Source organism: Lucilia sericata, unplaced genomic scaffold (genome assembly GCF_015586225.1).
Source record: "Lucilia sericata isolate MDLA Ls3-8-SP2 unplaced genomic scaffold, ASM1558622v1 Contig001116F_arrow, whole genome shotgun sequence".
Lineage (NCBI taxonomy): Eukaryota > Metazoa > Arthropoda > Insecta > Diptera > Calliphoridae > Lucilia > Lucilia sericata.
The window spans coordinates 1-10,478 of NW_023995088.1; the positions used below are offsets into that span (position 1 = coordinate 1).

Here is a 10,478-nt window from a genome sequence, read left to right on the forward strand (position 1 = left end):
TCGTCATCATAATAATCATCATCATCATCATCTTTAGCACCACACCAGGCAGTCAGTTAGCCATCCAACCATCCAGCCATCAACGCCAACACCAAGCACAAATAGTTTACGAGAGTAAATTTATTGCTGTAGAAGGGGGCTTGGCTTGATGACTGCTATTTGAACATGGGTTGGTTGTTTTGCTTGCTTGCTGTTGTTGTTGTTGCTAAAACCCAACAGCAGCAAAAGCAACAGTAGCTATAGCTATAACAACAACAACAGCAACAGCACCAATATTATAACTAAAGATGGCGTTATAGTGTGATGGCATAGATGGTGCTAAAATAAAATTGTAAAATACTTTGTTGATGAATTTTTGCCGACAACATTTTAAAATGTCATGCAGCTGCAATTTAGTATTGGTAGAGTGCATAATTTCGTTTGCTTTTTATAGTTTTTGTTTTTCGCAGTAACAGGGTCCTATGTTTAGGGAATGTAATAAAAGTTTTAGTGTTATTTAAGTTTAAGTAGATTTGTAATATTGCCATTGGGGGTTTTAGTTTTCCTGATTCAGAAATTCATGAATGAAAGCTTTATTGAAAGCTTTCTTTAAAAGAGAATACTACGAAAGCTTTTCATATATAGATACACTTTCCGAAAGTTTTCTTTATAAATAAATATATTGCAAGTTTGCTTTAAATCCATAACTCATGGGTTATTTTCTTTAAGTAGAGATTTTAGTCTTCTTCAAAGCTTTCTTTAAAGAGGGAATCCATCAAAAGTTTGCTTACAATTAAGAATTCATAGCCAGTGTTCTTAAAATACAAAATTTCTTCAAATAACGGAATTCATCGAAAGTTTTCTGTAAATGAAGATTTCACTGAAAGCTTTCTTTAAGTAGAGATTTCAGTTTCTTTAAACAATTATATTTCTAAAATTTGTGTTTCTTAAATTGAGCAGCTTCCTTAAATAGAAATTCCATTTAAAGTTTTCTTCGCTTGAAGAATTCATCAAAAGCTTTCTTTAATGATAGATTCCATGAAAAGTTTGCTCAAAATTGAGAAATCCCTTAAACATTTTCTCTATATAGAGATTTCATTGAAGTGTTCTTTACAACGAAGGAAATAATTCACTAAAAACATTCTTCAAACGGAAAAATTCAATGAAAGTTTACTTTAAAAAAGCTTTCTTTATATGGATTCATCGAAAGTTTTCTTTAAATAAAAAGTTTGTTAATATATTTTATTGAAAGCTTTCTTTTATTAGAGAAATAATACCTTAAACTAGGGTTCTATAGTTGAAACGAAAAGTCGACTTTCCGACTTTTCGATTTTTTCGACTTTTTGACTATTTTCGACTATTTTTTGACTTTTTTTCGAGTTTTTCCGACTATTTTAGAGTTTTTGACTTTTTTTTCCATTTTTTTTTAAATTTTCGAATATTTTTGACTTTTTTCTACTATTTTCGAGTTTTCAAATTTTTTCGACTATTTCGACTTTTTTCGACATTTTTCAACTTTTCGACTTTTTACGTCTTTTCGACTTTTTTCGACTTTTATTTACAAAGTCGAATTATCAACTTTTTTGGAACAAAATAGTCGACTTCGATTTTTTTCGACAAAAAGTCGATTGTTCGACTATTCGAAAGTGGATTTATAGAACCCTACCTTAAACATTTTCTTTATCATTTTGAAACTGAAAAATTTAAGTTTTGTTAAAAAAAGCTTTCTTTATATGGATTCATCTAAAGTTTTCTTTAAATAAATTGTCAAAAGTTTTAACATACGGAATATTTTCTTTAAATATAGATTTTATTGAAAGATATATTATTGAAAGCTTTCTTTTTATAAAGAAATCCCTTAAACATTTTATTTATATAGAGATTTAATTAAAATCTTTCTTTACATCGAATATTTTTATAGATAAAAGCTTTCTTTAAACAGAAAAAATGAAATGAAAGCTTTGTTTAAAAAAGCTTTTTTAATACGGATTCATCGAAAGTTTTCTTTACATAAATTGTCAAAAGTTTTTAATATACCAAATATTTGCTTTAAATATAGTTTTTATTGAAAGCTTTCTTTACATCGAAAGTTTTATTTTTAAGATATTTTATTGAAAACTTTCTTTTGTTAAAGAAATACGTTAAACATTTTCTTTATATAGAGATTTCATTGAAAGTTTTCTTTACAGCGAATGTTTTTATAGATAATTCACTAAAAGCTTTCTTTAAGCAGAATGCCACAAGAAAGTTTTCTTTAAAAAAGCTTTCTTTATATGGATTCATCTAAAATTCTCTTTAAAAAAATTGTCAAAAGTTTTTAACATACCAAATATTTGCTTTTAATATAGATTTTATTGAAAGCTTTCTTTATATCGAAAGTTTTTTTAAGATATTTTATTGAAAGCTTTCTTTTGTTAGAGAAATCCTTTAAAAATTTTCTTTATATAGAGATTTCATAGAAAGCTTTCTATACATGGTATATTTCTTATAGATAATTCACTAAAAACTTTCTTTAAATAGAAAAATTCAATGAAAGTTTTCTTTAAACAAAGCTTTCTTTAGGTAAATTTCTTTAATGTTTTCTTCAAATAAGAAATTTTAAAAGTAATTTTAATAAATATTTTTTTGAAAGTTTTCTTTGAATGGATAATCGATAGAAAGTATACATTTAATAGAGAATTTTCTTTAAATATAGAAAATTCAAAATTGTTTTTATAAAGAGAATTTATTAAAAGCTTTCTTTTCTTTAGAAAAGCATAGAAAGCTTTATTTATAGGGTTTTCTTCGAAAGCTTTCTTTCAATAGAGAAATTCATTGGAACTTTTCTTTAAATAGCGATTTTATTGAAAGTTTACTTTACTTCGTAAGAAACAACATTAAAAGCTTTCTTTAGATAGAGAAATACATTTAAAGTTTTCTTGGAAATGGCTGATTGGTATCCAATTAACTTGCTCACGAATGAATTTTAAACGAGCAATCTGTATATTCTAAACTTTATTCCGAAACAAAGGTTTTTATATTAAAAATGTTTACCCCAGAAAATGTCTATTAAAAAATCGCTTTACCTCAATTTTTTACATAAACATTGTTTACAACCACAACAATTTATTGCTTAATATTAAACTAAATTTACATTTTTAGAATTTTTTTTTAAAACATTGTATGTCTCATAGGTTTATTTATAACTACTTACAGCTTATTTAAATTAAGACATTTATTTAATGTAAATATATTTTTCTTTATGGTTTTTTGCAGGCAAAAATGATTGAAAGCGGACATCCTTGGATGGGTGGTGCCTCAACCTCATCGGTAACTGGTAAGTATTAATTTGCATTTGTCTTTATATAAATACAACAAGTTATAACAAGCCAGACAACTTGTTTGTATTACCGTGATTGACTTTCTTATCCTTTATGCCATTTTTCTAAACGTTTCTCGTCAATTTCCGTTTCCTTTTGTTTTTCTTCCTCTTTTTGTTTTTTTTTTGCTTTACCACAACAGACAGCTATCAATATCAATTGCAGTCCATGTGGCAGAAATGTTGGAATACTAATCAGCAAAATCTGGTGCAACAATTGAGATTTCGTGAGCGCGGACCATTAAAATCGTGGCGTCCCGAAGCTATGGCAGAAGCCATTTTCAGTGTATTGAAGGAGGGTTTATCTTTGTCACAGGCCGCTAGAAAATTTGATATTCCATATCCGACATTTGTTTTGTATGCAAATCGTGTGCATAATATGTTGGGTCCTTCGTTAGATGGTGGTTCGGATCCCAGACCTAAGGCTAGAGGGCGACCGCAGCGTATATTGTTGGGCATGTGGCCGGAAGATTTAATACGTTCGGTTATAAAGGCGGTGGTTGTTTAGGGATTATCGTGAAATTAAGGATGAAATGGGCGGTTTTGCCGTTTGCCAATGGACAACCACATGTGGTAGGTGGAAGTTTTTGTTTTTTTAGGAATTAAGAGCTAATAAAAATTAACATGCAGGAGCTAAACTAAAAATACTTTTTTCTTTATGTTATTTTTTTTATTCTAGGCCATATTTGGCTCTTCGCCTGGAAGTTCAGCTAGTGTTTCTAATGGTTTCCATAATGCTGCCAAACTGGCTGCACAAAGCTCTGGCATGGCTCAAGAGTCCACCAGTCCACTTTCAACCATGACTGAAAACTTAAGGCGTCAAATAATGTCACAACAACAACAGTCTCCCATATCACAATCGATGAACATGTATAAATCGCCTTCGTATGTACAACGTTCCGAAATCGAAGAACAAATATCAGGTGTTAGTTCTAAACAACATGCTGATCGTCGTGGTTCAGAAAATTTACCAGATCTTAGTGCTTTGGGTCTTATGGGCTTACCAGGACTAAATGTTATACCTACAGGAGGTTCGCGCAACAGTCAAATGCACTCTAATACAGCAGCAGCATTTTCAAGAGAACGCGAACGTGAACGCGAGCGTGAAAGAGATCGTGAACGAGAAAGAGAACGCGAAAGAAATCGTGATAGAGAGCGTGAAAGAGAAAGAGAACGGGAACGTGAAAGGGAGCGTCAATATAGCAATCAATCACGCGGCTCAGCGGCTGGAGACTCACAAAAATCCACTGGCTCTGCTTCTCCCTATTCCCAAATGAAAATGAAAAGAACATCCTAACTATGCCTATAACAAAAGATTTCTAGATAGTTTACCACCCGGCATAGATTTTGAGGCCATAGCTAATGGTTTACTGCAGAAATCCACCAATAAAAGTCCGCGTTTTGAAGATTTTTTCCAAGGTCAAGATATGAATGATCTAATGACCGGGCCCGAGTCAGCAAGTGCCGGCGCACATTTTCCAGCGCAGCGTTGAAACAAATCTTATGAAAATCAAATTGGAACATCAACCCACAGAGCTGCAACATGAGGATTGATTTAACATATAAGAGCTGTAAACGAAGGACTTTGGTAATCATCATTTTTAGGGATGATTAGAAGTAAAAAAAATATGAATTAGAAAAAAAAAAATTAAATGTTTTTCAAACATAATGACTGCTATTTATCCCCAACGTTGGTAGGTTAAGTTCAGTTTAAAATAAACCTATATATATAAACTATATAATACACATACCTAAACATATACATACATACATACACCAACTACTCCTATACACCTACACACAAATAGGTTTTAAACTTAGCATTATCTGTATATGTAAATTTATTTTAATTTCTAGTTTTACATACAAACATATAATCTTTAAATATTCCTTTAAAAACTGATTTGGTTTTAAACTTTTAATAATTTGCTTACCCATTAATGGGGTTTGATCAAACAAATCAGTAAATGTGACAAATTCAAAGCAACTTTTCGGCCTTAATGATGACATTTACACAATGTAAAGAAAAAAGAAAGAAAATATTCCAAGTTCATGTATTCATTTACAACATAAAACACATTTTAAAACATAAAACTACATAACTATTACTTCATTTAACTGATACTTTAACTTTATTTAGTATTGCCAATATTTACAACCACCCCCCTCCCCCCTCTAACGAGTCTAGAGATTTTATTAAGTAGTTTTATGTATACCTTTACTTTAGTTATTTTTTGTTACTTTTAATGTAAATAGACATTGTACAAATTGTAGTTGTAAGATTTATTTAGGTTCATTTAAGTTTAAGTCTACATTTTATAAAATATTAAAACACTTAAAATGCATATTTTTACACACAAATACTTCCCTTCCCTCCCCCACAATAACTTATGCATTGCATAGTAAAACAATAAATATTTTATTTAACAATTACCAACACACTTGAACTCCCTACACCACCCCCTAACATCCCTCCCCACACACACACACACAAGTACTTTTAATTAAAACATTATAATTGATATACGAGTAAAATAACATATTTTTTAAACAAAAAGAGACAAAAATATTAAATAATAAAAAATTAATTATTAAATAAAGAAAACTGAAAAAATATAAATGGCAAAAAAAAAAATTATTTTGTTTATTAAAAAGTATAAAAAAAAGAAATAAAATAAATATATAAAAAACCTTCATTAGTATTATACGAATAAAAGATAATGAAAACTTTAATTCATAATTATTATGTGAAGAAAAATAAAATTAAAAAAAAAACAACAAAAAATAAAATAAAAACATTTCAAATGTGAATAAAACTTTTCAGTTAAATATCTGATACAAAAAAAAAAACTCTGATCTTTTATATTTATATGTATGTAATGGAATGGATTATAAATGCACGTAAGTATGCTGAACTCTTTTAAGAGATTGTTGTGGTTTATAATTAAGAGTAAGTATCTAGGAAAGAAATCTTTAATTTACACTATAAGGCGTGGAAGTGGGCGTGACAGTGTCTAAAATTTGTTAGAAAGCTTTTAAGCATTTAGCTAAAACTAACTAATCATTTCCTTTAAGCTTTAGCGCTTGTACAATAAACGATCTAACAGTATATCCTGTTGGTCAAACAGTTATTGGTTCCAGTGGGGTAGCTATGTAAAGAAGGGAATGTCTGAAATTATATATTATATCCTTTTATAACATTTTGACCCATTTTTTTTTAAGTAAAAATGTTAGTGATAAATATGATATGAATTTTGCGAATTTCAGGGAAAATTTTGCAGTTTCCTTACTGTTATGTATTTTAAATATAACCTTTTTAGTCCAAATAATACCCAGCAGAAACTTATCAAATTTCGGTAATGAGTAATGTAAGTAATCACACCTATTATGTATTTCAATTCGAATCGAAATTTTCTCCGTTTGGCAACTTTGGCATTCTTCATTTTGATTCGAACCTCCGTCACTAAAGTAACAACTTACAAAAACGTAGATACGATCGTAATGCGGAATACAAACAATCGTAAAGCATTGAAATAAAAAGGGATTGCTTCTTCTATGCTGACGATTCCTTTTTTGCGATAGTAGCGTAACTGAATACGGAAACGTAATCGGAATGCAAAATAGGGCTGAATGTATGTAGTTGTTTTATACATTACTTGATAATGAGTGATCGGTTATATTATTTGTTTAATAGGATTTGTAGCATTTTGTTTTAGAACATATGTCTTATAAACAAGAAGTTAGTGGTCTGAACCATAGTTGATGTCAGTGATTTTATTGATTGAAATATCACGATTAAAGCCTTCTTAATGGAGCACTATCCAATAAAATCTTTACTTAATAACTACTTATGCTCCTCTAAGTTAGTTAGTTAGTTAGTTAGTTAGTAGTTAGTTTAGTTGTTAGTTAGTTAGTTAGGTTAGTTAGTTAGTTAGTTAGTTAGTTAGTTAGTTAGTTAGTTAGTTAGTTAGTTAGTTAGTTAGTTAGTTAGTAGTTAGTTAGTTAGTTAGTAGTTAGTTAGTTAGTTAGTTAGTAGTTAGTTAGTTAGTTAGTTAGTAGTTAGTTAGTAGTTAGTTAGTTAGTTAGTTAGTTAGTTAGTTAGTTAGTTAGTTAGTTAGTTAGTTAGTTAGTTAGTTAGTTAGTTAGTTAGTTAGTAGTTAGTTAGTTAGTTAGTTAGTTAGTTAGTTAGTTAGTTAGTTAGTTAGTTAGTTAGTTAGTTAGTTAGTTAGTTAGTAGTTAGTTAGTTAGTTAGTTAGTTAGTTAGTTAGTTAGTTAGTTAGTTAGTTAGTTAGTTAGTTAGTTAGTTAGTTAGTTAGTTAGTTAGTTAGTTAGTTAGTTAGTTAGTTAGTTAGTTAGTTAGTAGTTAGTTAGTTAGTTAGTAGTTAGTTAGTTAGTTAGTTAGTTAGTTAGTTAGTTAGTTAGTTAGTTAGTTAGTTAGTTAGTTAGTTAGTTAGTTAGTTAGTTAGTTAGTTAGTTAGTTAGTTAGTTAGTTAGTTAGTTAGTAGTTAGTTAGTTAGTTAGTTAGTTAGTTAGTTAGTAGTTAGTTAGTTAGTTAGTTAGTTAGTTAGTTAGTTAGTTAGTTAGTTAGTTAGTTAGTTAGTTAGTTAGTTAGTTAGTTAGTTAGTTAGTTAGTTAGTTAGTTAGTTAGTTAGTTAGTTAGTTAGTTAGTTAGTTAGTTAGTTAGTTAGTTAGTTAGTTAGTTAGTTAGTTAGTTAGTTAGTTAGTTACTTAGTTAGTTAGTTAGTTTGTTAGTCAAAAAGTTTGCTCCTCAAGTTAAAATATTATTTTTATGAAGAAATAGCTATCTGAACTCCTTCGACAATTTTTGCTAGGACCACTTCACACGAAAGTGCCCATATAGTACTTAAAGCAGTGCCTCAGGTGGGTTTCGAACACACGACTTCCTGTCCGCCTACCTAAAGCACTAACCTACTGGAGGCCACAATTATATTTATACAACATTACAAATATTGGTAGAAAACTGTTGGCAATAAAGAAATCTGGTTTTTGCAAAACTTGATTTTGTTGGAATGTGTGGAACTTATGATATTTTATTCTGGTTCTGTACTATTACCTATTTGAGTAATCAAAAGCATTTTTAAATAAGTTTTTAATTTGAAATTGATTTAAATTATGATACATCTAGTGAAAAATTTGAGTCTTCAAAACATTTAAGTCACAATGTAAGGTGACAGTATATAGTCTTGGGGTCCTATATATCAGTCTAGATCCAAAAATGGGCCAAATTAGGTAAAATAATTATTGTTGTTATGCAGCTAATTAACATATAGCGAAATTTATAATTATATGGGGGGCTAGGGTAAAAATGTTATACGATTTTCAATATAATTTCAGAACAGTATAATATCCGAATAGTTACAACAATCGATTAATGCATAATTAACCAATTTATGACTTATTAAATTGTATTCCGAGAATCTCACACGATCCAAAATATAAATACATACTTCTGCACGTCTATGACCAATATTTTGATATATTACAAATTTAATAACGACGCCAATTTACCCTGCATTATTTTTCTACATAGAATATAAAAAAACAACCGGATTTAACTTTACAATTAACTTTCTTCACATGAATAGAACGGATGTTATATATTTAAATTGTTTTCACAATTACTTACTAATAGAGTTATACACTAGATTATCACATTATTAAAATAGAGATTAGCAGCACAACTGTATGAATGAATGGCTTTGTTAAGCCACATCTTTGTTATCTTTGCGGTGAAAAAAAAAAAAAACGAGAATAAAACACAAAAACTTTAAACGTTTGTGAATAAAACAATAAAGTAGTCATGACAGCAACAAGTATAAAATATTACTGTAGAATCCTTTTTCAAAAGGACAACAACTAACAGAAGAACAAGTACATTAACATAGACACAAGTAAAAGACAAAAAGGATAAAATGTTATATAAAAAAATTATTACAAATAAAAGACAACATCAACAACATTTCGTTTGTTTTGTGTGTTTTGGTTGAATGAGTTAATCTCAGAAAATTTGATTCGTAATCATTTAAGGCGAAAGGTCTGATGTAGTTTTCTGATCATGAGATAGTTATATCAATAGTCAACATAGTTTAAATAATCATTATTATCTAAAGTTTGAATTAAACATGTGAGTTAAGCAGTGTCAAGATTTCAACACTATGAATTTTAACATCTTTAACCTGATTCACTTTTTCTAAACTTATAGTGTTATCCTGGAAAGCCTTTAATTTTTCGAGTGTAATCCTTTTGTTTTTTATTCTATCCAAGATTCTCATTACTTTTTCTGTTTAATGTTTTCATAAAATTAAACAAAATAATAAAGACTGGTGCTAAAAAAGGGATTCGTTTAGAACAGTAGAAATTATAAATCGGAGAGTGACTGAGTGAGCTAAAAAATTTGTCGCCTATCACTGGCACTGTGGTAATGAAATGTTGTATGTATTTTGTGGCAGACTGGCTGGTGTTGACTAAGTTAATCGCTTGTAGAATAATTGTTCATTGTGGATCAACGAAATGTGTTTTTTTGTTCAGCTTAAAAAAGGAAATGGGCAAAAAGTCGCTGTTAACCTTTTGTTTTGTTTATTGTTATATGAGAGATCTAAGTTATATTCATAGTATTTATGTATGTATTTATATTGTAGAAATGTAAGTGGATTTCATTTTGAGACATTTATGTTTGGGTATAAACATGTAAAATAATGGTTTTATAAAAGTCTATTTGTCATACAAAAGAATGTTGTGTTACGGCTTATGATGTAATATTTTGACTTGAGGTTTATTTAAAACCTTTATTTGCGGAGGACAAGGATTCAACTAATGAACATGTTAGCCAATATTCATATACAATTCGGTATTAGGGTGATTACACTTTTAGAAAATTTGAATTTTAGAAATTTGAAGTTATTATAATTAAGAACAATATCGATAGTATTTATATACCCTAGCCTGAGTCAAAAAAGATTATGTGCCTGTAGCGTGCGCAAGGAGACACAGACTGACGGATGGGCAGACGACATAGCTAAATCGACTAAATGGGTGTAGGATAAATATATTGGGTGTTACAAACATCAGCACAAACGTATAATGCGATAACACTATCCTGTGGGGCAACCGATAATATTGA

General features: G+C 29.2%; 1 protein-coding gene across 1 annotated transcript; it reads left to right on the forward strand.

Annotated features, from left to right (window-relative positions):
- Positions 1 to 3,234: 3,234 nt before the first annotated feature.
- LOC119610094 (protein bric-a-brac 2-like) lies at positions 3,235 to 4,955 on the forward strand (the record flags this gene model as incomplete). Its single annotated transcript, XM_037965192.1, is given in 7 exon segments — positions 3,235 to 3,295; positions 3,481 to 3,839; positions 3,841 to 3,882; positions 3,884 to 3,920; positions 4,048 to 4,625; positions 4,627 to 4,826; positions 4,828 to 4,955. Coding segments are annotated over 7 exon segments (1,341 nt in total), but the record flags the coding sequence as incomplete, so codon positions are not given.
- Positions 4,956 to 10,478: the final 5,523 nt, after the last annotated feature.